At 43.9% G+C, this 25,204-nt stretch overlaps 1 protein-coding gene across 3 annotated transcripts in view; it reads left to right on the top strand.

Moving 5' to 3' along the window:
• Positions 1–1,705: 1,705 nt before the first annotated feature.
• Positions 1,706–25,204, top strand: part of VSTM2A (V-set and transmembrane domain containing 2A) — a 42,186-nt gene continuing 18,687 nt past the window's right edge. Inside the window, exons 1-4 of one of the 3 annotated variants that reach the window (XM_080977102.1) lie at positions 1,706–2,450; positions 4,555–4,706; positions 7,833–7,871; positions 14,291–14,624. In XM_080977102.1, the coding sequence (XP_080833228.1) occupies positions 2,375–2,450; positions 4,555–4,706; positions 7,833–7,871; positions 14,291–14,624 (601 nt within the window). In that variant the 5' untranslated portion in view covers positions 1,706–2,374. The remainder of the gene's footprint in view (positions 2,451–4,554; positions 4,707–7,832; positions 7,872–14,290; positions 14,625–25,204) is intronic. The other 2 variants (XM_080977101.1, XM_080977100.1) reach the window with 2 other exon arrangements.

Here is a 25,204-nt window from a genome sequence, read left to right as displayed (position 1 = left end):
CCTCTTCTTGAACACCTCCAGCGAGCGAGCGAACCCACCACTTCCCTAAGTTATAGCTCCTATTGCAGAACTGCTTTTACCCATCAAGACATTTCTCTTCAAGTTCAACAAAAATCTACCCTCCAATATCTTTAGTCCATTATATTCTAGACCTGCCCTCTGTAGCAGTAGCAGCTCAAGGTTTATCCTAACATTTATCCTCACAACAACCCTGTGAAGATATGTTAAGCTGAAAGTGGTTGACTGGCCCAAGGTAACCCAGAGAGCTTTGTGGCTTAATAGGGATTTGAACCCTTGTCTGCCAGTACTTGAACCACTACACCAAACTGGCTTCATGTCATAGGGTGGTTTTGACTCTCATCTACTGAGCTGAGAAATACGCTTCAGCACAGCACCGGAGAAGACGCAGTGAAGGTGAAGTGAGCCAGAATTGATTCCATAGCCAAACCATTGTCCTCCTGTCCAGGTGGCATGGGCTCCTAATTCGTAGGCCACTTTGGCTACACTTGTCATTTGAACTTGTCTGTTTGTATCCTACCCTTTGCCAACCATGGGTCAACCAATGTTGATGGACAACAATCCCCATCATCTCTGACTGGTCATGCTGGCTGGGGATGATGGGAATTATAGTCCAACAACATCTGGGGACCCAAGACTCATCTGGAGCAAAAGGAAATAATTGTTAACCTTCATCTATGTGCAGCTCTTCAAATACATGCAGATGGCCATTTTACCACCTCTAAATTGAAGGGAGAGCCTCAGCTAGTTCCTAGGTATGGCAACCTTCTTAAGCTGGGGTCAGGAATAAGGAGAGCTTATGTAGGTATTATTGTTTAATAGTATTGCTATTGCTAAATGATAAAAAATACACTTATAAATTAAAAAGAAGCTTAATTTAACAGCGTAATGAATTTCACCCACAAACTTGTCCCTAAGGCTTCCTCTGCACTTACAAATTACAAATCAGTAAATCACATAGACACTATAAATTATTTTTTTCTTAAACATGTTGGGAAAAATACAAATATGTAACGTCAGATGAAAGAAGCTAATTACCCTTCAACACACACTTTAACCAGCTTTTTGAGTCACAATTAGCATAGTCACAGGGTAGTCCAAACGTGTCTCCCCTTTCCCTCCCCTCTAATTCAAAGTGCATCCATTTGTGGGGATTTAAATTTGAGAAGAGATGCTAGTATTCAAGTCTGCCTGGAAATACCTTGGATTCAAAGGTTGCTTGAAGTTGTTTAAAGGTGAAGGGAGACACTGGGAACATTCTCAGATGTTCTCTTTATCCTTACCTTAAATTTTAGGATACAGCATTGGTCTAGAAACAGTGTCCAGGGATGAGATCTGCTGAGTTCTACCTACCAATTAAACTTTGGCATCTATGTAGAGATTACTGGATTCTAACCTTAGCTGTTGTGCACATAAAACTGTGTGTATGTGTGTGTGTGTGTCTACTCTAAAGCATGTATTCTGGAATTCAGATGTCTGGTCTACAGTGGGAAGCGACTATGAGGAACCCATGTAACAAACAACATTGACTGCATATACAGCAAACCTTTCGAAAATCTGAGGCTTACAGATTCACAACACCAAACGGGGAGAGGGAATAAGCTTCGCTCATTCTTAAATATTTCCCCTTCTGTGTGTATGTGTGCCTGAGAGAGATGTCGGGGTGGGGGTAAGAGAAAGAGAGAGAGAGAGAGAGAGAGAGAGAGAGAGAGAGAGAGAGAGAGAGACCATCGTCTACGAAACCACCGCATTGACCTCTCAGTCTGAGGTGGGAGGCGGAAGATTCCCCCCATCAGCTCAATGAAAGCTGCTGCCCTCCGTGATCATCTCCATTAGTCGCTTCCCTCTCGTGCGTCTTTCAGCACCATGGAGAGCGGGCGAGGGACGCCACCGAGGAGCCACCGTTAAACGCAGCCTTTCCCAGGAAGAGGAGAACGGGAGGGGGGGGCGAGTTGAAGTGCTGGAAGCGCAGTTAAGCTCCTTTCTCCCTCCCTACTTTTCAAGCAGGCTGAATGTTTAGGGAGGGCGCTCAACACGCAGTCCTGAGCAGCAGGGGCTGACGGAGCTGCCAGGTAGCAAGGAAGGAAGACGCCCGGGAAGCACCCACTCTCCAACCACGCGGAGGGCTGGATCCGGACTCCAGACACCCGAGAACCCCCAGCCTCTCCTTCTCCGTCGGAAGCCGATCTTGCCCCCCCCCCCTCCCGCCTTGCCAGGAGAATGCTGGCAGCGGTGCAGCTGGGGCTCCAGCGCCCGATAGCCTTGTAAAAACCCTTTGCCCTGCCTTGCCTTGCGGGAACGGGCGTCTTCTTGGCATTACCCCGATGTGACCCCCCCTCCCTCTCGCTCTGGAATAATGGGGATCTTTTGGGCTTATGTTGGATTCCTTTCCTTGTCGGTATTATACATTCAGCAAGGACTTTCTTCCCAAGGTAAGAACTACATTGTGTGTTTCTTGTGTGTGTGGCCAAAATTGCAGCCGGAGGGTCTGTGGTGGGCAGGACAGGGCGATCTTTGTGGAGGGGGCAAGCCATGTGGAATGGAAACGTCGTGCTATCTTTTTGCCTTAGCCTTATTCTCGCCCCACTGGAGGGGAAAAAAGTTCACCCGAAGTGAATATGAAACCGATCTCCTACCAACATGAGCATAACATAGCCCGGCTGAGTAGATGCAATGTTTGTGCGTGAGCGGGGGTGGGGTGGGGGGGAAATAGCATGCCACTGTGTATCTTCCAACTCTTGTTTTCAAGATTCATACAGACACAGCGCCTGCGAAAAAGGGATGTGCTTGTCTGCTTTGAATAGTGCAGTGTTTTCATAGCGTTGTCCCCCCTTCCCAAATTTTTTCAGGAGCCCTGAGGTCCGTATTCTTAAACCTTGCTTTTCGTCTGCAAGTATGTGTTTCTACAAAGCACCCCCCCCCTCCCCATCACCCTGTCAAAGGCGCCTCTTGCATTCCAAGTAGCCCCTGCTCTGCAGAAGCCTTCCAGTTGCTGGAGACTTTGAGGGCTGCAGTGATCATTTCAGCACCATGGATAGATCGTATCCATGCCGAATGCTGCACCCACAACCGTGCCGTTCTCCGCCGCTTTGTTTGCTTTAACTCTGGAGAGAGGGCTGGCTGAGGTGGTGGGTGGGAAACAGACTGAGAATGCAGAAATATGATCTCTTTCCCTGTTGATGAGGTGAATAGATATCACTAGCAGCGATACAGTGCTGGCTGGGGAGTGGAAGGAGACGCTGTAGAAAACACGCATGGAGACTGGTGGGCTTATTTTCACATATGCCTACTTGGAATTTAAGTACTTAAAAAGTAAAGGCAGCTTTTTTCTCATATAGCACTGCTATGAGTCCCGGGGCATAACCTAGCACATATGCATGGATTATTTTTGCAGTCTTTTCAGCCTACCCCCTATCAACCTGTAACGTCATAGAATTGAAAGAAGTGGGGAAACTGATAAATTCGACTCTTTCTGAAAACTGAAAGTGTTTCTTGTTAGTTATTATTATTATTTCTATTATTATTATTTTGTCTATCCTGTCAGTGAGGGTTTCACACAGCTGATTGAATGGATCACATTCTTAAAGCCCCGTATATGAGTAGAAAGTGGATCAAGAAGGTTGTGATGATTATGACTTCTACTAAGATATATGCTGGCATCCTGAAATGGACTGTCAACACGCATGTCTTCTACTATATGGAACTGGAAAGGGTAGCCATACTGAAGTGCCAGAGGCAAAGTATTTCTTGTTTGTGAATCTCCTAAACTTAAACATGATCAAGTCTTTTCTTGGCTTGACACTGCAAGCAAAACAAGAAAATGAAATTGAGAATAAATAATCACATGACAAGCTACTTCTTTAAAATATTAAGACATAATGCAACAAACAAACAGGACCCCATTCGAGTAGTCTACAATATGTTTAATAATTAATATGGTATAATATGGTATAATCCATAAAATACAATAAATCATCTGAGCTGATTTTCCAAATGGTTCTGCCCTGGATCCCTAAGCTAGAATGCTGAAATACTGCCTTCCTAAGAATATTTGCATGTAATTATTTGTAACTTTGCAAACTCCAGTGAGATGCTGGTAAGGGTGTTCAATTTGTCCATTAGCAAAATAGGCTTACTAAACAATTTATACATGTTTGTAAGGGATAAAGGGGTGGAGGGGGAGGAAAGGGTCTGAGAAAAAAGAAAAAACATGGGGATGCAAAGAGGAATGAGAATTAGACTCAGAAAAAAGGAGGGGCAGGGAGAGGGAGACAGGGCTGCAGTCCTGTGCATACTTACTTGTGAGTAAGCTCCACTGAACTCAGACTTGGTTTAGAAAGCACCTGCCTAAGCCTATGCATATTTACTTGTAAATAAGCCCTGGTGCATTAAATGGAATTTACTCCCACGTAAGCAGGCATCAGATTGCAAGTGAAGGCAGATAAATTTAAGAGGGGGTGGGGGAGGAAAAAGGAAAGAGAGGTGGTGGAAAATTGAGGGAGAGGAATCCCAATAAGATATGCTTTTCTTTTGCAGCCAAATTTACTGAATTCCCTCAAAATGTCACAACCACTGAGGGGCAGAATGTGGAGATGTCTTGTGCATTCCAGAGTGGCTCTGCCTCAGTGTACCTGGAAATCCAGTGGTGGTTTCTACGGGCAGCTGAGGACCAAGACCCTGGAACAGAGGTGAGGGCACTCAGGTATCAATTTGCTGCCCCTGAAATCCTATGCAAGTCAGCCACTCCCCAAAAGCAGAGAAAAAAATGGGGACCAGGGGGACAAGGAAAGTCTTGCCCCCAAGGCTTAATATACCGTATCTTACTACAGTGGAAATCCATTGAGAAATAGCCACCACTAGGGGATAAAACCTTGAACCCTTCCAGTTGGTTTTTGGTAGTTGATAAATTCATATGCATGGATAATGCATTCTTTCTTTTCCTTTTCTCTTTTTTTTCTCATCAATAACAAGGCACAGTATAGATATCATAGCAATGGATTGAATTTGCAACCCAGGCTGTTGCAAAGACTTCCTCCCCTCTCCCCCCAATAAGAATTCTGCTTGCTATCATTCTATCTCTTCGGGGATTTTCATTGCCTCCTCCATTGTTTCAGACTGATAAACACATGGAGCGGAGATACTTACTAACACACTGCGGGAACCTATTGTAGACAGGATTTCTGGAAATCAAACAGGCCTCCTTTGACTCAGTTGTAGCAATTCTTCCTTATTTCCTATTTGGCAAGAAACAATCTCACTGGCTTCAGATGATGCTTGTTTTCATTCCTGAGGCAGTGGGAAAAATCTGCCTCATCTCTATCATTCCATTTCCTTCCAGCCTGTCTCCTCCCCCGAAAGTTTTTATTTGAAGAATTCATTTGAAGTATCCAGACTGCTTTAGAATTCATACTAATTTTCCGTGGAAGGCAAGCAAACATATAAACCTGTTAATATGGCACCTCACTCTTCTGAGACTGCCTGCAATGATAGGCATTAAATACAGCCAAATGTGAAGAGATCAGGCTCCATCCAAACTATGTAGCACAGTGGCTAAATGTGACAGGAAGGAACACCATTTTGCCTATAGGTGGCAGGCTGAGCATGTGAGTGTTCTCCAAGGAAGAATCCATTTATTTAAGTAGTATTTCAACAGCAATTAGTCATCAGAAAACTCACAAGCTATGGGCAAGTTCAGTCTTACCCCATGGTCCTCAGACTGAAACAGATCAAGAAATGGGGAAACCCAAACATCAAAAATCCACACATAGCCTGTTCAGGTATCATGCCCATTTTAGATTGGTGATTGGTGTGTACCCCAAATGAACTCTGCATCTCACAAGTTCCCTGGTTAATCCATAAACATGAGCCTATTTTCTCCTTCCCAGTGAGCTGTTCCCACAATTTCGATGATTTCAAACATGTGATCAGCTTAACTTAGCCCCTTCCAGTGTGCCGAGAATTAGATAATTATCTTAATTGCCTTACAGGATGACAGATAATTCTCTATGGCAGCTGATCTATGACATGAACTCATATATTCAGGGATATTTTAGTCACTGTTCTGATCACTGTTCCTCCTGCCCAAATTTACATCCCTCAAACACAGACATCTGCTTCCTCATGCAATGTCCCCCCTCCCTCTCTCTCTCTCTCACCCCAACACCCTCCGGTGTGGAGCTTTTACCTATGCAAGGAACAGAAGTAGGATTTTCATTTCTGCTATGGCTGCTGCTCTGATCTCTCAAGGCTCTACATTCTATTGGGAGAGCCTTCTTCAGAGGCTAGATCAGGCTTCCTCAACCTCGGCCCTCCAGATGTTTGGAGACTACAATTCCCATCCATCTCTGACCACTGGTCCTATGAGCTAGGGATCATGGGAGTTGTAGGCCAAAAACATCTGGAGGGTCGAGGTCGAGGAAGCCTGTGCTAGACAGTCTGGTGGGTAGCCAAGGAAGCCTTGAGCAGTGGCAGAGCCCTCCTCTCTTTTTATTTATTCATTTTACTATCTGCCCATCATGTTTCTCAACTGGTTAAATTATATAATGGAATTAATAATTTAAAATCTGATGAAAATGCAACCAGGCATCTTATTTGCATTGAAAACAGAGCCTTTGGGCAGAAATGTTCAGAGGAGAGGGAAATTGTCCGTTTCATATGAAATATTGTGCCACATTCTTTGTTTTTGTGAGAGTTCTAGCAATCAAAGCATCTAATTTGCATTAAATACTGAGGCTTTTGGAAGTAACCTTTTTGGCCTTGCTATGATCTAAAAATATATCAAAGGCTGGCGAAGGAAGGCTAACTGAATGTACTCAGTATGGGATTGACAGAAAGTATAGGTCCTTCAGGATGTGGAGTTTCCATATGCTTGGTCTGAAAAACTCTGGGATGGTTTAGCTCCCTTGCTCCTGAGCCTTCAGACCTTCTGAAAGCTTGTCTACATATTCTGGAACCTTATGGAACCACCTTTTACAGACAGTTGCTTACTTCTAACTAAACTGCCATTAGTGATGAGGCCTTGGATGTTTATAACAAAGCATTTTCTATTCAGATGCAGAATTGCTTTGGCATTCTGGGTTGCAGAAGAATTTAGGGACAAGGCATCCAGTTTCTAATGCATTAGTGTAGTACGAGTTCAGCAAATTTACATCCTGAATCAATTAATTATGAACTGCAGCAGGCATCATGGAATCAGGCCATCTAATTTAGCTAGCATCCTGATTCCAACAATGACAAACCAGAGGCATCAGGGAAGTTCAAAAGCATAAAGGCAAAACCTTCCTTTGTCATCACGACCTGAAATTTAGCAGTACATGGCCTCTGAACATGGAGGTTCCATTTGACTATTAGCATTAACACCTGTTAGTCCATTCCTTTGGCTTAACTCCCCTTAAGTCAATGGCTACCACCACTTTTTGTGGCACATAGGCCAAAGAAACTGAAGGAGGTACGATAGACACATTTTAAGCCATGTTCAATCACAATACAGTTAGGGACCCTCCTTCAATGAGTTCATTAGGAAACTACTAAGTACTTGCCTTTTTTTGTTGATATGATCTATCTCACAGCTGTGTAGCCAATTCAACTGCCTTTGAGTGAACATTTGTCTCCCACCAGTAAACCCTCCCGAACCAAACTATGCTTGAGCTCTGGTTGTCATAGCTTATTACCAAGCTGGACAGAAATTAGAGTGGGTCCAGGCAGAGACTGTGGGAAACCCCATGCAAGGAAAGGAAGGGAAGAAGTGATTTAACCTTTAATGCTGGAGGTTCCTCACCTGTAGTATGCAAAAACAGTTATCCATTCCCCCACAGGTGGAGAGAGATTTGGACAACGATGGAACAAAGATAAGCGTAAGTGGATTACAAAATATAGATTGTTGCTAGATATTCAATTACTTTCCATTTACTGTGCTGTCTTTCATTAGCCACCATCCAAAAATGCATGAGCCCTGGACTGGTGAATGGGATTTATTTTCTGCAGCTTTCCCTGTGCCTTTTGGGGCATGGGCATTATCAAAGCCTTTGGCACTCTTTTGCGCAGATGAGCTGGTTCACTTCCCTGGCCCTGCTGAGGCAGAATTTAAAGAACCTTTTGATTTGTTCAGGTCTTTAGAAGGGGCTAGGTTCCTTTGAGGCCCTGTAGCTTTGTAAAAACTGCCATTTTAATTGTTGGACATTGGGTTTTCATTATATTTTATGTTGTTAGCCATCCAAGGCTCCCTTTGGGAACGGAGACTAGGATAGAGAATGCATGCTCCTGTATACAGAAAACATTAATGGGTGTTAAAATAAAAAAAATCCTTCCAGTAGCACCTTTAAGACCAACTAAGTTAGTTCTTGGTATGAGCTTTCGTGTGCAAGCACACTTCTTCAGATACACTGAAACAGAAGTTGCCAGATCCTTCTATATAGTGAGAAGGTGGGGAGGGGTATTACTCAGAAGGGTGGTGGGAATGGGAGATTGGCAGATAGCTGAGATGAGCCTGCTGACGACTCTTAATGACTCATCTCAGCTATCTGCCAATCTCCCATTCCCACCACCCTTCTGAGTAATACCCCTCCCCACCTTCTCACTATATAGAAGGATCTGGCAACTTCTGTTTCAGTGTATCTGAAGAAGTGTGCTTGCACACGAAAGCTCATACCAAGAACTAACTTAGTTGGTCTTAAAGGTGCTACTGGAAGGATTTTTTTTATTTTGACTATGGCAGACCAACACGGCTACCTATCTGTAACTATTAATGGGTGTTGTTAGTCAAATTGTGGGTGGCCCTTGCCTCTACCAGAGCTGGAGGTTTTGTGGAGAGTCCAGGCAAATGAAGACACTCTCCATTCAGGGTCCTGCCAGACATGCACATGATCCTATTACATACTGGAGACCTGCAAGTAATACCTAGGGCAGCTGTGGATGCCCGCAGGATTCAGTAGAGCCTCCTGGCCATATACCTGGGGACATCACTTGGAGTGTGTTGGGATATAGAGGCTTCTTCATGGGCTTCCATGCTTACTGCTTCAGGTTGAGACTTCTCCATTTCTCAGACCATCTCCAAGTTTACAAGGGCATATCAGGGAGAATGCAGTGAGCACATAGGTGCCTATTTTTATTTTATTTACCTCTTCTGTCCCATAAGGAATTCTTTGCTTTCACACAGGTTCCAAAATGGGGTCAAAAGTTCAGTTTGACAATGTGCAGATCTAGAACCCTTACAGCATATGAACTAGTAAGAAAAGATAAAAGTAGTGTGCCTTTAAATCTGGTCATGTGATAGATCCTATTCTCCCCAACCCCAACCCCCTCCAAGCATAGACACACAACACAGCGAAGAAGAAAAATCCTTTTGTGTGTGTGTGTGTGTGTTTTTTTAAAAAATGAATATGGGTGCTTAAAAAGAAAACTGCTACAGAAAACAGCCTTTTTTGTTTTTGGAACCACACATCATACTTTCAATAACCTTAATGGAATTTTTGCCCAGCATGACAAAAAAAAAGCCCTTCAGAATACTTTGTATTTATTTAATCATTATTACCAAGAACTGAGGAACATGTAGGACCTAGATTTTCTTTCTTTCCCTCAATATTATTTTACTACTTAGCTGAAATGCAATTAAATAAATATAGGAATGTGATTTTCAAAGTGCTACAATGCCATGGAACTGTGCGGGAAACACACACAAAAAACCTTAATAATGGAGGGAGAGAGTAGATTCCAGATGTTCTTGTATTAATTGAAGCATACAGAACTTGAGACCCACCAAAACATTTAAAACCCAGTAGACTCCAGATTGCCAAGCTTTTTATTAACCCTGACATCCCTATCCCCCACGCTTTGGACAATCTCATGCCTGCAAGTTTCTGTAGCACTGAGCTGAAATGCCTCTCCCCCAAAAATTTGCTGCAGTCTTCTTGGGTGGGAAAACGGGAAAATAGTGATTAAGATGAGGAGATCAAAAATTGGGCCTTTCCACCAGTGGCAACATTCCTCTCAGTGCCTGCCAGTCACCGTCATCCCTCCCCAACCCCACAGGATGATGTTATATGATTGCAAGTGTCCTTAGAAAGAGAATTGTGTAAACATGGAACTGTTGGCACTACAAAAAAGATGAGCCAGAGGAGGGGGGGGTTCCTCTTGTCTACTGACCTTCCAACCCTCCTTCCAGCCCCACATTCTCCACTAAGAACTTTTGGCCCACCTTTATTTGGGGGGTGTTTTTTGCTTAGTCACATTAGCTTTTAACATCTATACTACTTGTTTGCTTTCAGTATGACTCACAGCAGCAATTAAAGCAATTAAAACCAGAAACAAAATGTTTAAGGATGGGGATATTGGAGATGTGCAATATCCCTACCCCTCACCCCAGGAAAAATAATGCACTCAAAGCTCCTTTCACATCCTTAAAATTCTTTGCATACTCATCCTGAGTTCTCCTGACCAAAAGGACAAAGGACAAGGACAAAAGGGAAATTCAGTAGCCGTTCTGATCCCATATTCCACCAACTTGGTCCAATGACAGATGATGAACAGACAACTGTGTAGTGCTGTTGAGGGGCAGGCGACTCCTCTGGCACACTGGAAATTGGATCCTGCATTAAACATTGATTGAGCTTTTGGACCAGTCTGGTAAAGTTAGTTGTAACTAAGACTGCAGTTCTAGGCAGGCTGGCCTGAGTGTAAGTCCCATACCAGACCCTCCAAGTGTCCCTATTTTCCAGGGACGTCCCTGATTTAGAAATGCCTGATTTAGAAAAGGTTTCTGATTTAATCCTGGAATGTCCCACTTATCCTTAGAATGTCCCTATTTTCATTGGATAAATGTTGGAGGGTATGGAGTTGTCTGACCCCTGAGCCGTCTGAAGGCAATCCTGTATAGGGATGTCTTTTTAATGTTTTATTATGGTTTTATATATGTTGGAAGTAGCCCAGACTGGCTGTGGCAACCCAGTAAGATGTGTGGGGTATAAATAGTAAAATTATCATTATGGAATGGGACACCCCAATTTTCATCAAAGAAATGTTGGAGGGTATGCCATAGGATATTGTGGGATTTAACTCCAAGAAAGAACACATTGGTTAGGCCAGGGGTCAGCAAACTTTTTCAGCAGGGGGCCAGTCCACTGTCCCTCAGACTTTGTGGGGGGCTGGATTGTATTTTGAAAAAAATAATGAATTCCTATGCCCCACAAATAACCCAGAGATGCATTTTAAATAAAAGCACATATTCTACTCATGTAAAAACACCAGACAGGCCCCACAAATAACCCAGAGATTCATTTTAAATAAAAGCACTCATTCTACTCATGTAAAAACACACTGATTCCTGGACTGTCCTCAGGCTGGATTTAGAAGGCGATTGGGCCGGATTCGGCCCCTGGGCCTTAGTTTGCCTACCCATGGGTTAGGCCTACTGCTCCCACAGAGATCAATGGAAGAAGGCAGTTGTGTATAACTTAACTATCACTGCTATCAATGGGAACTAGGACCAGATGTGAGAGGAGGGAGCTGTGAGGTGGAGTCATCCCTCCCACCCAAATAAACCCCCTAAGATCAGCCTGTGGGGATCAGATCAAGACTTGGGCACTGGTGGTAGGTGATGCTCACTCCCCACCCCCCAGTGTCATTTTCTTAATGAAAATTACCTCCCAAATTATCATTTGCCTGTGGCACACTTGGTAGCTTCAGGAGAACAGTTTTGGTCAGGAAGATGGTCAGAAGGAATACTAACCCCCCTCCCAGCAGCGTAGTTCCAATCAGATCCCTGTCCCTTGCTGCACCAGTTGCTATCTTTAAAGAAAGGATATTGGTGGAATAAAGCAGGTGTGTTGGACCCCAGGCTTGAGGGCCAATCTTCCTCATCTTGGCCTCTTTATCTGACATTCAAAATTCTCCCCACGCTCCACCTATTTTCCCCAGGCAACATGCCATCGCTGGTCCCGCTTCACCCTGCAAGAGTGCAAGCTCTGGCAATGCCTCTCCTTTTTCTTTACCTGGACGGAGGGCAGAAAGGTTTGTGAGAGCATTTCTAGAAGCCAGCCTACAGTGCAAAGGTAAAATTTGCACACATTTGCCTGCCCAGAAGAGAATGTGGCCCTTGAACATCTGGTTTCAAGGCTAAGTGAGCCAATTTAGCCCTCTAATTAAAAGCAGGCTTAGTAGAAGGAGGAGACGAATGCATGTTTGAAAAGAGCTCTCTGGAAAAACGTTGATTTATTTTAAAAGCCATTAATTAGAAGCATAGAGTTTAGAGGGTAAGAAGGATAGAGGGAAAGAAGATAAGAGCAAGAGGTGAATGAATGCTATGCTATCAAAATAAAACTATAAATAAAGCCCTATTATCTATATGGATTTTGCTGGTCCAACGCCTTTATGGAGAGTTAAGTTCTTTGTCTTCCCAAATTCCACATAGCTAGATATCATTGAGCACTGACATTCCTCCCAGAGTAGGTGGGGAACTTTCATCCCATGGCACCATCCTACCTGGCCTGGAGCACACAGTTTCTGCACTGCTTTTGCACTGCAATTAGGCTTCAAAAAAGCTGCAGTGTGTGTGAAGGGAAGCTTGAGAAAAGCCTGATTGTTGCATGGGGGCCCCTTTCTGGACTTTAAAAAATGCTAAGATGGAAGGGAGAAAGAGAAAAGCAGAGAGAGGGAGAGGGAGATGAGGTGGGAGGGAGGGAGAAAAAGAGTGAGAGAGAGCACATTGATGGAAGAGTGTGAATGGGGATGCATTTGTGTGGATGAGTGAGGCGTTCTGGCCCAGTCCACCATTCGCATGCAGTCCCCAATAGGTCTTCCTCACCCCTGGCTCAGAAGTTAAGAGTTCTGGATTGTGAAGTTCAAATCAGTGCTATAACTAGACATGCCTGGAAATGGATATATGACATATTGAACAAAATAATCTTAGTGAGATTAAGACTGGTTTTGGACATTTAAGGGTCCTTTTGCTCAAATGCAGAGTTGTCATAGCTCATAATAGCTCCTCCTGCTGGAAAGCTATTGTGCAAAATGCCTCTCAAACGTCACTATCCAATCAGTGATAGTTAACAGAATGATATGTATAATTTCTCTCCCTGCACCTGGCCATTATCAATGGCTGAATGTGATGTAGAGTCCTAGCCAGCAAGTAAAGAGCAAATGAGAAATTGCAGTGGCACCACTCTGTCCTGCCTGCTGCCCACATTCAGTCTGCAGTTGATTTTTGACACGTCAGCCACTATTTTAACAACTTACCTAATCACTACATGAACTTTAGTGCCTGTTTGGCCCCCTCCCTGTCCAGTTTGTGTCTGGGGCAGATGCTCTTAGTGTTCTTTTTTTAGATACAATCTTGCTTAGCATCTTGCTTTAATTATGAACCCACTAGGTGGTCTTGGCCAAAGCCATCATCTCACATCACAAAACTCATCCCACCATCTGCAATGGGGGAATAATAAGGATGCCAGCCTACTTTACACAGAACTGATAAAAAAAATTGGAAAGACAAAAAATGTGAAGGGCTTTGTACACCGAAGAAAATGTTGTATCAATACTAAATATTTTTATATTGTCAGAAAGGTTTATATATTTATTCTGCATTTATTTTATATACCCCCCACCTCAAGGCAGTTTACAACACATTCAGAAAATATCAACACTACCCTATAAAGACAACCAACAAACTCACACCTATTTGTAGACAGTGGGGGAGGGAGGCTGCCAAATATTTTTGTGGGTGAATTCTTAGAACTATCTTTTTTTTAGAAATGCTGTTTCACTTAATGTTGAATTAAACAATCTATTTTAATGGATGAAGGAAGCAATGCGATAAGAGAGGACTGGGAAGTGTAGGGGGCACACCTATGGCTTCCCTCAATGATGTTAAAATAACATTAAATACTAATAGATCTAGAGTTGCACCCAGCATGCATGGATGGTGAAACGGGAGGGACCATTTTTCCAAATATTCTCCTGGGGAGGAGAGGTACGTGAGGTATCTAGAGGTACTTAAAAAAAAAAAAATCCCCAGAAAATAGAATTTCCTCCCCTGCAGAATAGTTACTCACCTCCAACACATGCAGAACCCAAAAACCCTTAGTCCTCTGGGCAATGGGTGGGGGGCAGAGTTTGCTTTCTCTTCAGTTCTACAGTCTTGGGGCAATTGGAAGCCAGAGTAGAATTGTTTCTGATAGAGAGAAGGGAATCACCATTCCTGCAGCTGCTCCTTCTCTAGATGATGGTTGGAACACCTGCTGGTGGCAACGTCTGATGTGATATGTTGTTTCTGGAAATTTTGCAGACAGTGAAAGTACAAGGGAACGACATCTCCCACAAACTGCAGATCTCCAAAGTCAGGAAAAAGGATGAAGGATTGTATGAGTGCAGAGTGATTGACGCCAATTATGGAGACCTCCAGGAATACAAAGTCCAGGCCTATCTCAAGGTCAATGCAAACAGCCACACCCGACGAATGCAGGCCTTTGAAGCTTCCCCAATGTGGCTACAGGATAAACCTCGTAAAAACATCTCAGCAGCCATCCCCAGTAGCATCCATAACTCTGCCAGCCAACGTATGCGCCCCACCTCCAGCCCTCCAGCAGATGCCAAAATCCCCAAACAAAGCCCACAATCAGGTATGCGTAACTATTTTGAGCACTTGAAGGATTTTGTTGCTAATGACTTTGCAACATGTGATTTTTAAAAAAATAAAAAGGAGGAGGGAAAGGCTGTTTACTGGACAAAAACATGATATGCACTTTCTTACACCTGAAGCACAGTTAGGAAAACACATTGTACAAAAATCCATACTTTTGTACTCCTGACTATACAAGACAAAAAGTGCCCTTATGTTTTCACCAGGACTACACAGCTTGTTATCCACCAAGTTAGATGCACGTAGCCCATGAGCCATGTATGTATGGATGCCTTTGGGGGATTGCAAAAAATAGGACAGAAGGGAGGGCTTGTCAAGTGCCTGGAAGGCCTCAATGCATGGCTTGATCACTCACAAATTATGTAGGTTTAATTCAAAGAAATTGCAAGATAGCACATCTCAATGACCTAAGCAAAGGTTTTAATAGAGAATATAAATAAATATCAAGGCCCAAAGCAAGAGGAGTTTTATTCAAAGGTGCTATAAAACGTTACTATTATTCCTCCCACCACCTTTCTTTTCTTTTCTTTGTCTTAGTTTCCTTGGTGTCTCTATAGGACTAAGCTGCACATTGTGTGACTCACTAAATTGCAATCTGCCAGCTATGTGCTGTATCCTGCCTACTCTTTGGCCTCTCTCCTTGTTTTTGAAGTCTCGTGCAGGCAACAAAGCCAAGGAGGTTTAGTCCTGGTGGACCATCACACGTGGCTGGGGGGCTGCATTTGTCATAGTGGTCTATAAGTAGGGGTGGTTTTCTCTAAATACTTGCTTATTGATAGTAAACAAGCATTTAGAGATAGAATGCGTCTAGATATCAAATGAACATCAAATGGAGAGAGAGAGAGAGAGGGAAACCGTAAAGGCATTTATATTTTGGAATGTAGCACTCTTCCAAATATAAATATCAATTCCCTCATCACCTTTGGATGTAATTCCTCAGTTTTGGAAATTGGATTAATGTGGACATCCTGTCTGCTTACCTGCATGAAACCACTAGGTAAGCCAGTCTTGTGTCATTCTGCCAAATGGCGAGGAGAATTTGACCACTCCAAAGTTCCCCCAGATTTCTGACTGGGTGTGGAAGTGTGGAGAGTTTGGGTAGCTTTACGACTAAGAGACTGAGTGATGAATCATGATGCCTTTGGCATGAGTAGGCTAGGAGGCCTTTTTAAGCAGGCTACACTATCTCACTGGGAATAATAATATTGACCCATCTTACACAATTGTTATAAGTACAGTAAGATGATAGAGATAACTAACAATGACAACAGTAGCACTGATCACAGCAATGCCTCATTTGTAGGCATATGGGAACTGAAATGTGGATTTCCATAGTGTTGTATGAACAGACGAGACGTGAATGTACACAGCAGTACATTTGCTGGTGTGCTGCCCTGCGGTCAGATGCTTGTCAAGTGCCTGGAAGGCCTCAATGCATGGCTTGATCACTCACAAATTATGTAGGTTTAATTCAAAGAAATTGCAAGATAGCACATCTCAATGACCTAAGCAAAGGTTTTAATAGAGAATATAAATAAATATCAAGGCCCAAAGCAAGAGGAGTTTTATTCAAAGGTGCTATAAAACGTTACTATTATTCCTCCCACCACCTTTCTTTTCTTTTCTTTGTCTTAGTTTCCTTGGTGTCTCTATAGGACTAAGCTGCACATTGTGTGACTCACTAAATTGCAATCTGCCAGCTATGTGCTGTATCCTGCCTACTGCTTGGCCTCTCTCCTTGTTTTTGAAGTCTCGTGCAGGCAACAAAGCCAAGGAGGTTTAGTCTATAAGTAGGGGTGGTTTTCTCTAAATACTTGCTTATTGATAGTAAACAAGCATTTAGAGATAGAATGCGTCTAGATATCAAATGAACATCAAATGGAGAAAGAGAGAGAGAGGGAAACCGTAAAGGCATTTATATTTTGGAATGTAGCACTCTTCCAAATATAAATATCAATTCCCTCATCACCTTTGGATGTAATTCCTCAGTTTTGGAAATTGGATTAATGTGGACATCCTGTCTGCTTACCTGCATGAAACCACTAGGTAAGCCAGTCTTGTGTCATTCTGCCAAATGGCGAGGAGAATTTGACCACTCCAAAGTTCCCCCAGATTTCTGACTGGGTGTGGAAGTGTGGAGAGTTTGGGTAGCTTTACGACTAAGAGACTGAGTGATGAATCATGATGCCTTTGGCATGAGTAGGCTAGGAGGCCTTTTTAAGCAGGCTACACTATCTCACTGGGAATAATAATATTGACCCATCTTACACAATTGTTATAAGTACAGTAAGATGATAGAGATAACTAACAATGACAACAGTAGCACTGATCACAGCAATGCCTCATTTGTAGGCATATGGGAACTGAAATGTGGATTTCCATAGTGTTGTATGAACAGACGAGACGTGAATGTACACAGCAGTACATTTACTGGTGTGCTGCCCTGCGGTCAGATGGAATTTAAGAGGAAACCTAGCAACAGAAGGGGAAAATATAAAAAGACTCTGCTGTGGATTGATGAAAACAAGCATTTTTCCTCTCTCTCCAACACTGTAAAACACCCCAGCGGCAATACATGTTCTGATAAGACAAATGTGCAAGTTAAATATTATTTTGGTTATTTTCTCCAAGCAGATCAAATTCAATATGGTGCTGAGGACTATGTCTTGCTTTAAGGACATGTATGATTCTATGAATGCCTACAAATGCCTTAAATGTCTCGTTGATACAAGGCTACATGGCAGAAACACCACTTTTATATACTCATATTCTGTGCTCCCACTGGCGGTGACAGGTTGCAAGGACACTGCTAGAGACTTTGGTTTCCATTTGACAAGAGAGCACCGAGGGCTTATGGTGTAATCAAATATAGACAGATCTATATCTCACTGTTTGCAACTATTGGTGTGGATACATAGCAAGGTGACTCATCTATAAGAATTCTTTTGAACAAGCGAAATTAAATACTTTGATTTGCCAACATTTTCGTGCAGCTCAGGAAAGAGTGTTAGATGGTGGTTATTCAGCAAACATCCTCCAATATTCACAGCTGGGCAATAGTTTTATTGTGACACCAAACAGAGCAACATGGATAGAAACTCTGGGCCTCTAAATGTAAACAGTTGCAGCAATAATAATAAAGCAGAAGGAAGTGGAAAGCAAGAGAAGAGACAAGGAAATAGTAAATGGCAGCATCTTGAACCCCCTTAGAAGCAGGTGGGTTATGATCATAGTCAAGGTCTTTGTTGCCATTCATAGAGTGGGTCATGTAGAAGCTTTGCATGTTGTATCGACAAATGATTAAGGGTTATTTCCCCTTGAAGCATGTGGCTTGGTGTTGTTTTTTTACTGGCTCAGCTTAAACTGGTGGGTTTCAAAGTGATTCACTGTTGCGTGCAAGTTTTCTCAGCAGCATTGTGGTCTAGACAGAGGGGTTTGGTCGGTGAGGATCTGACATGTGGATGGTGACGCATTGCAGTAGATCATTTAACTCACTGATCTTTTGGTTCCTCCTCAAGCACATGAAGTTGTGACGCTCCTTGCTGAAGGGGAGTATTTGTGAAACTCAGCATCGTCCAGGCAGGTCTCAAGCATTATCACTCTAGAGCAAATTTCAGAGTTCCATCTGGCATTTCCTGCCAACACATCTAACAAATGCAGCTCTAAAAATACAGAAATGGAACACAAAATTCATGTAAATGAACTTCCTCGTTTTATTCATAATATCGGAAAGAATTGTCTTGAATTTTGAGTGAACAAAAAATGAGGCAACTGTGGAAGATCTTGCTCTGAACTTGAAGGGAACTGAGAACTATGATCAGCGTAGGGTGGACCAGATCTTGATCTTCTGAGGGCCAATTTTGAAACATGGGCAGGACCACCCACCTGTCAGTCATTTGATGTGACAATGATGTCAGATGATTGGTATCAGGGTGGTATCACCCACCTACCAGAGTTGACCTACAGGGCAGGCAGAGAGGTTTGCTTTGCCAGCCTGTTCTTTACTGGAAATGTGCTGTTGAAGAGGCACCCAGCAAGATTGAACTTTCCGTTCATCAGTCGATGAACAGAGGGTTCAGTCTTGTTCTCTGCAGGGGTCTACTGGCAAAGCAGGACCCAGCAGGATTAAACCCCACCCATCAGCTGATGTCACTTAGTGAGATCAGATGATTGACAGGTGGGCGTGGTTTTGGGAGATGGTGCACCAAGATTTGCCTACAGACTGGAGGTTTCCAATCCCTGAAGGAGAGATTAACAATTAGTAGTAGGGGAGATTTCTCCCTCCCGTTTCATAAATATTCAGTCATAATTCTTTGCACTTTTCCAGATTAAAGCTTGTTTCATCAGGAATTTTTATTCTTTACCTGACACTAACTTTTAGATCCCCCCTCTCCCTTAGCTTTTATTTAAGATTTTGTGTAGCTACCTTATATTTCTGTGGGAATTGTAAAGGAGAACTATTCAGTTGTGTAGTATTTTGAGTTGTGGGCCTTGTATCCCTGTTGCAGAAAGAGGCAGAATATACATAATAATTCATTTCTACAAATAGTTATCCTACTGTGAACTACAAAATGCTTTGTTTGGGTGTTGGGCAGAGGGGGGTAAAATACAGGGCTGCACTGAATATCTTTTAGCTTACGAAGTTTTTTAAAGAAAAGATTTGGTGGAAAATATTTATGAAAAGCCGAGTAGTTTTCACCCAGCTTCAATAAAATGTAGCATCTGCTTTTGAATGAAGTTAAAACATCACAAAGTATTTTTCATTCTAAAGGAAAACCTAATCCAAATGGGCAGGCTGTTCAGAGTTACCACCTCTTCTATTTTATTTAGCTAGATTACAGCAAATGGAGTTGGCCAACACACCATAGGGCCTTACTAAACATACAACAGTCATTCTGCACAGTTTGTCCCCAGTATCTGGTAGTCAGGTATGATGCTACCCTAAATGGAGGGTCCATACGACTACAATGACTACTACCATAGCTGTCAACTTTTCCCTTTTTTAAAGGGAAATTCCCTTATTCTGAACAGGAGTCCTTGCAAGGAAAGGGAAAAGTTGACAGCTATGGACTCCTACCCACTCATAGCTCTTGCCTCTGCTTTTCCTACTGCTATACACCCCCTCCCCCGGATAATGTTGATTTCAGCTTTTAGAAGGTCTTTGAGCACCCTCCATGGTCCTGCCCCCTCAATGAATCTATATCCTCTCTGCAGCAGTTCCTATGTTGGTTCCTGGTAGTGGGCATAAACATGCCAAGCCTTGATACCGGCCCTGACAGAGGAAAAGGAAGGAATATATACAGTGGTGCCTCGCAAGACGAAATTAATCCGTTCCGCGAGTCTCTTCGTCTTGTGGTTTTTTCGTCTTGCGAAGCACGGCTATTAGCGGCTTAGCGGCTTAACGGCTATTAACGGCTTAGCGGCTTAGCAGCTTAGCGGCTATTAACGGCTTAGCGGCTTTAAGAAAAAGGAAACAAACTCGCAAGAACTCGCAAGACGTTCCCCCATAGGGAAATTCGTCTTGCGGACCGACTCAAAAAACGCAAAACCCTTTCGTCTAGCGAGTTTTTCGTCTTGCGAGGCATTCGTCTTGCGGGGCACCACTGTATTCTTGCTAAAACTCAGTTCCTGAATTCTTATGTCTATTAAACAGTGATTTTATGTTGTTCATATTTATTTCTGTAGTGTGCATCAGTGCGTGTGAGACTTTATAGAGTAGAAGAGCCATTCCTTGCCCTTGGGAGCTTGCAATCTCTAAATTTCAACAAGAGGCAAGAGAGGAAGAGAGGGTAGGGAAAGTACATGGCTGTTTCAGCAGCATGTGCTTTGGCATAGTTGCACAGTTTGTGTCAAAGGCTCGATGGAAAAAGGTAGTTTCCAAGAAGGATTTGAATGAGTGAGAGAAGTTGCATCGTGCAGGTGTTTTCAAAGGTGGTTCCGAAAAGATGAGGTAGCAAAGGTGGAAGGATGAGGTCTTCTGGGGGAACTGCAGACTGCCATGATGGTCAGCAGTGGAGTTGGGAAAAGCAAAGGGATATATTAGGGTATAAGAGTAGAGAGATGAAGTGAGGGGAGACAGAAGACCATGGTGGACTTTGAAGGTAAGGACAGGCAGTTTTGCCAGATCTGGGAGTGGAGAGGATACCAATGTGGGGATTTAAGGTGTCACATGATCAGAGCAATGGGAGAGGTGACAGCAGAATGCTGGATAGATGTAAGGAGATCCAACAAGAGACAACAAAAGGGCACAGCAGAGAAGATTGCAGTAGTCTAGGTTTAGAGAAGACCTGAAGTAGCAATAGGAATAAGTTGTCTGCTGCAGGAATTTGCAAATGAAGGGTTCCCTCGGCCTGAAGCAAGATGAGCGCCACACCCCATAGTCACCTTTGACTGGACTTAACCATCCAGGGGTCCTTTACTGCAGTCATTTCTCTCAGGTACAGTAAAGAGGAATGGGCGGGGAGAGGGGAACACATCATATGCCAACCGAGAGGGCAAGCAAAACATCCCTACTTGGTCCCGAAGTGAGAAGTGATACTTACACTACCACTTCTACGACATGAGGATGGGTGCAGTGATGCTGGCTATAAGGAGCCATGTGCCACTCTCCTTCCTTGGAGGTTTCTAAGCAGAGGATTCTAAGCCCATCTGTCAGCGATGCTTTACTTGAGATTCCGGCATTCCAGGGGGTTCGACTCAATGACCTTCAGGGTCCTTTCCAATTCTGTGATTCTATAGGTGCCACTGGGCTCAGGCGTCAAGTGGCAGGCTGAGATGGAGGAGGAGGAGAAACAGGAGGATAACATGGGGGGTGGGATAGAGACTGGAGAAGACTGGTACTCCCACAGCATATAGCTGTTATGGATGTGGGAAACAAGACTCCCTAGAATCCAGGAAGAGCATCAATCAACCATTCAGGGTAGAGGGACCAGAGTCAGAAGGGGAGGGCACAGCCTAGTTGCCCAGGACGCAGCAGTACTCCTGTCACTAGGAAGGGAGCCCCCTCCCCCAATGCAATGAGTATCTGCAAGCTTCACAGTCTTACAAGGAGCGTCTCCACCCCCATCGTTCTGAGATCCAGTGCCGAGGGCCTTCTGGTGGTTCCCTCACCGAGAGAAGTGAGGCTACAGGGAACCAGGCAGAGGGCTTTCTCGGTAGTGGCTCCTGCCCTGTGGAACGCCCTCCCATCAGATGTCAAGGAAATAAGTAACTATCCTACTTTTAAAAGACACCTGAAGGCAGCCCTATTTAGGGAAGTTTTTAAGGTTTAATCCTGTATTGTGTTTTTAATATTCTACTGGGAGCCGCCCAGAGTGGCTGGGGAAACCCAGCCAGATGGGTGGGTTATAAATAATGTTGAGTGAAACTGGGAACTGACTTGTCTGTTTTGACTGTCAGGCCCATCTTCTTCTGGAAATGCAATGGCGTCCAGCACACTTTCGCTGCACGGTGCTGCGTCATTCTGCTTCTCCCGGCTACAACAGAATTTTCCAGTAGCAGCGTGTTGGTGTGTAAGGATTTGTCAGCACGGCAGTAAAACTCTCGTACACAGCTTCTTCTATTCTATGAAGCGTTAATGTACAGCAGCAAAAATAAAATAACAGCCAGGAGAGAGCAACGACATGTTGCCTCTCCTTTGCAGCCAAAACAGAAAGTGAAAGTAAGTCCACATTCGTAGGTGAAGCACACCCCGGGGACAGGACATCTTTTCCCTTGAGGTATTAACCCTGTAAGCTCTTGGACACCTCACAAATAATAAATTATTATCATTCTTATTATTATTACAAGGCATGAGACTTTCACATGTAAGCCCACCTTGTCCCATCTTTAGAAGCTTGGCAGTTGGGCATGCCAACCTATTGGGACACCTCTGTTGTTTCTACATAGTTGCACATTCCTTTCACCGAGCTTGGTTTTCACAGGGCAGAAGCACTGCTTCTAGCCAGGCCACACTCTCCTTTCATCCAGCCTGAGCATAAAGGCTGCTCTGACTCCTTAGCTGCTACTGAGGCTGTGTATTGTGTATTGAGACTGCGCCTCAATAAAGGTCTCTTCCTTGCTCTCGAGTAAGAGCCTCTGTTGCTGTGGTCTCAGCAGACGTCAGGGCTGTATGGCATGCTGCACATCACTCCATGTCCTGCCTCACCCTCAAGAGCGAGCTGAGAGTTGTGCCCACACCACCCTATCATTCAGACAACTGGGGAAAGGCGATACACTGTTTATTTGTTTATTTTCACCTCATGTCTAGAAAGCACTGAGGAAAAGATTAATAACTGAACTGAAACAGCCACACAGATTTCAACAGAACTCTAGACAATCCCACCTCTGTATGTAATTACAGTGCATTCAAAGGCTCCTATCTCATTCTCTTGTCCCGTTCCAGTTCTCTTGGAGAGATTAAGACAAAACCTGGCTTTCTTTGCTTTGTTTGAACTTACTCTAGGTGCTTTTTGTCAGAGAACTGACAAAAGATAGTGAGCCTATTTCATTTTTACCTCCAGGCTACTGTGACAAAGGGAAATGACTGTGCCTGTATCTAGAGTGCTGAGACTTCTATCACTGTGCTGTCTTTTCAGCAAGTGAAGGACATAAAATTTTCCACTTCACATTTTGATATCAGTTATTATCCAGATTTCCTTGACAACTTTCACCACCAAACTCAATAGATGTTAGGCATTAAACAGGGGTGAAGAACATCTGGACTACGGGCCTAATTAAAAGAAGTCACACATGTGTTTGGTAACTATAGGGACAGCTACAAAGGAACTATCAGGGTCTTCAAGGGGGATTACTGGGAACCAAGAGAGGCCTTTCCTGTTTTGCCATGTGCCGTGCCAGATTTACATATAAGCTAAACAAGCTATAGCTTAGGGCCCCACTCTCTTGGGAGCCACCCAAAAATTTAAAAGTATTTCACTATTAATGTACTTCTTCTTAATTGTATTTCAGTTCAACAATTACTTTGATAAAATACATATTTTGTTATGTGCAAATGGCTTTAGATACCTATTAGGTCCATAAATTACCTGGTTACCAGATTTATTTCAATGAATCTGGGGATACAATCAATCAACCAATCAATTTTTTAAAAGAGAGGAGAAAAGCTATTTTTTTAAAAAAGTAATATCTTCTCTTCTGTGGTCTCCTCTGTTGCGGGGCCTTCCTCCAGGTCTTTCTTGGAGCACTAGCCGTGCTCCCCCCCCCTCTCCCTCCTTGCACTGCGTTCCCCTACAGGCTTACTTGGGAGTAAGCGTTAGCAGAAACCCCCTCCTCCTGCTGCTGCCATGCCCACCTGTCTGGGCGTCTCTTGCACAGGCATCATCCAGTGGCCGCCCATCCATGCCGTGTTGCACCCAGTCAGCAGGTCTGGGGCAGAGCCAGCAGCGAGCAAGTGGAAGGAGAGACACATGGACCGGATCAGCTCGTCTCCTGCTCACCTCTCATCCACAATGGCCAACTACAAGCTGGCCAACAAGCTGAGCTGCCGCTTGCAAGTCGAGCACAATGGCAAAGCAGCAGCAGCCGCAATCGCCAAAGCACCACCAGGAGGCCGATCAGGAGGCTGAGCTGGCAGCCTTGGGTAGCGGTGCCAGTGGCAAGCAGAGTGCCAAGTTGCAGCAGCACACCGAGCTCAACGACCCTGCGCAGCTCTCGCCCAGCACCGCATCTTCAGCCCCTACACCGAGTCCCCATATGATGTGTCTTCTGTGCAACACATCATATGGGGACTTCCAGTGAGGCAAAATGGTGGGCACCATGGCAGCGGGCAGCTCCTGAAGCCAGCCAGAGCCAACTGCGCTACCAGGCTGGCTCTGGGCTGCTGAGACTGCTGCTGCCATGTTTCCCGGGGACATTAGATGAAATTCTGGGACATTCCGGGGATGGAATTTGTCCGGGGACGAATTTGCAAATCTGGGGACTGTCCCCAGAAAATGGGGATGTCTGGTAACCCTATAGCATATATTCAACACAAAAAAACCAGTGACAATTTGTTTTTGACAAAGGACAGCTGGACGTATGAAGGGCCCCATCACCTTCAGAAGCTGAGGGCCTGATCAAACCTATATCCGGCCCTGGCCATGTGAGGCGAAACAGGAAGATGCTGCCTCCTGCCATAAGCCATGCTTACTGGGGTCACACGGCAGTGACCTTTGGCAAGATCCAGCGCCACCCTGCAGGATTATGCCACCCAAGGCAGCTGCTTCACTCCATGTTTTGTTTTGTTTTTTAAATAATTTTTATTAACAGGCCAATCAAATCACATTAATTCCAAATTACACAGCCAAATTTAAATTTTTTTTTTGTTGGGTTGGGGGTACCCATACTTCGAGCGCCGAACGGGATCCAAACATCTTTCTTACTGCTGCTTTAATATTCACAGTTCTGTCCAAATAGTATTCACAGTTCTATTCCATCTTCTCTTTGTTGTTTTCCTCATCTTCTTGTTTTCTTTATGATCTCTGATAGTCTCCACAAGCGGGTTCAAAACAAATGTTGTATATCCTGTATGGATTTTACACTCATCCAAGAGCCATATCAAAATAGACAGACAGCATTTCA

This window comes from Podarcis pityusensis (genome assembly GCF_964106645.2).
Source record: "Podarcis pityusensis genome assembly, chromosome: 13".
NCBI classification, from domain to species: domain Eukaryota; kingdom Metazoa; phylum Chordata; class Lepidosauria; order Squamata; family Lacertidae; genus Podarcis; species Podarcis pityusensis.
Note: the sequence above shows the minus strand (reverse complement) of the source record. Positions and strands in the feature narration are given on the sequence as shown.